Consider the following 1,114-nt stretch of genomic DNA (forward strand, 5'->3'; position numbering starts at 1 on the left):
GATATCAAAAAAGTACTCCAGAGTGTTGTTCAGCATGGGGGTGAGTAGAAAATGAAGGCTAATCATGTTTTGGGTGTACTATTCCTTTAAGGTACTGCTAATCACCATGTTAAAAATCGGTGACCATTAGTTAACCGTGTCCACCTTTATATTTCTCCCAGTGATCCTCTGCAGTCATGCCCCCCCCAGGAGTGTGTCTGAACATTGTAGAGGCCCGTCACAAACAGGATGGTCAGGGGAGCATCTCAAACCCCAGCTTCCTCTTCGGCCAAGACTACCAGCAGTGGAAGGAGTTCTGTATCACCAAAAGAGTCAAATTTATTGACAACATGTTCCCTCCTGACATGAGGTCCATCGGCCAGGGTCTCCTGAGCCCCTCTCATCTGGCCCATGTGGTTTGGCTCAGGCCTGCGGTAAGTGTCTCCAAATGTTCAATCATGTTGGTCAGATAATGGAGTTAATGTGACATTTAAGGCTAAACTTGAACCTCTCATTTAATTTTTATTTAATAGAAAATAGTACAGAATCCATCCTTCGTGGTTCGTGAGTTTTCAAGGTTTGACTTTTGTCAAGGAATACTTGGTGAGGTCATTCTGATTTTTATATAGAACTTTTTTTACGTATCATCTGAGATCAAGATAACTGAATCTCTGATCCTGAACAGGAAACTGCTGGTTTCTAGCTTCTATCGGTGCGCTGACCTTTCATGATAAAATCCTCATGCAAGTTGTTCCTGTTGAACAAGGGTTTGAGGAAAACTACTGTGGCCTGTTTCACTTCAGGGTAAATACCAACAACACTACAGTTGCAACTCTACCAAACCCTTCATCAATGAAAACATCCATTACAGTCAAAGACAAAACAGAAACCAGCTGTCTGAAGTCTCAAACATGAACATTTCATAGGGAAAGGGGGATTTCTAATACGATCATTTTTACTGGCAGAGAGTTCCCCTTCATCATCCATCAGATATATACCGATCAAGTCTATGTTCAATGGAGCAGTTTCTCATCCAACCCTGAGGCATAGAGGCAAGCTGTATGAAGTTCAAGGCATGGATGGCGTGTCAGTTTCTGATACGGACAGCTAAGCATCCACCTGATGCAACACATAG

General features: G+C 42.7%; 1 protein-coding gene across 1 annotated transcript; it reads left to right on the top strand.

The window, feature by feature from the left end:
* Positions 1-168: 168 nt before the first annotated feature.
* Positions 169-783, top strand: LOC107081602 (calpain-11-like; the record flags this gene model as incomplete). The annotated part of the gene is made up of 3 exons (XM_015369754.1): positions 169-413; positions 513-582; positions 665-783. Coding segments are annotated over exons 1-3 (426 nt in total), but the record flags the coding sequence as incomplete, so codon positions are not given.
* Positions 784-1,114: the final 331 nt, after the last annotated feature.

The sequence above is a fragment of the Cyprinodon variegatus genome, unplaced genomic scaffold (assembly GCF_000732505.1).
Source record: "Cyprinodon variegatus isolate N-32 unplaced genomic scaffold, C_variegatus-1.0 Scaffold8228, whole genome shotgun sequence".
NCBI lineage: Eukaryota > Metazoa > Chordata > Actinopteri > Cyprinodontiformes > Cyprinodontidae > Cyprinodon > Cyprinodon variegatus.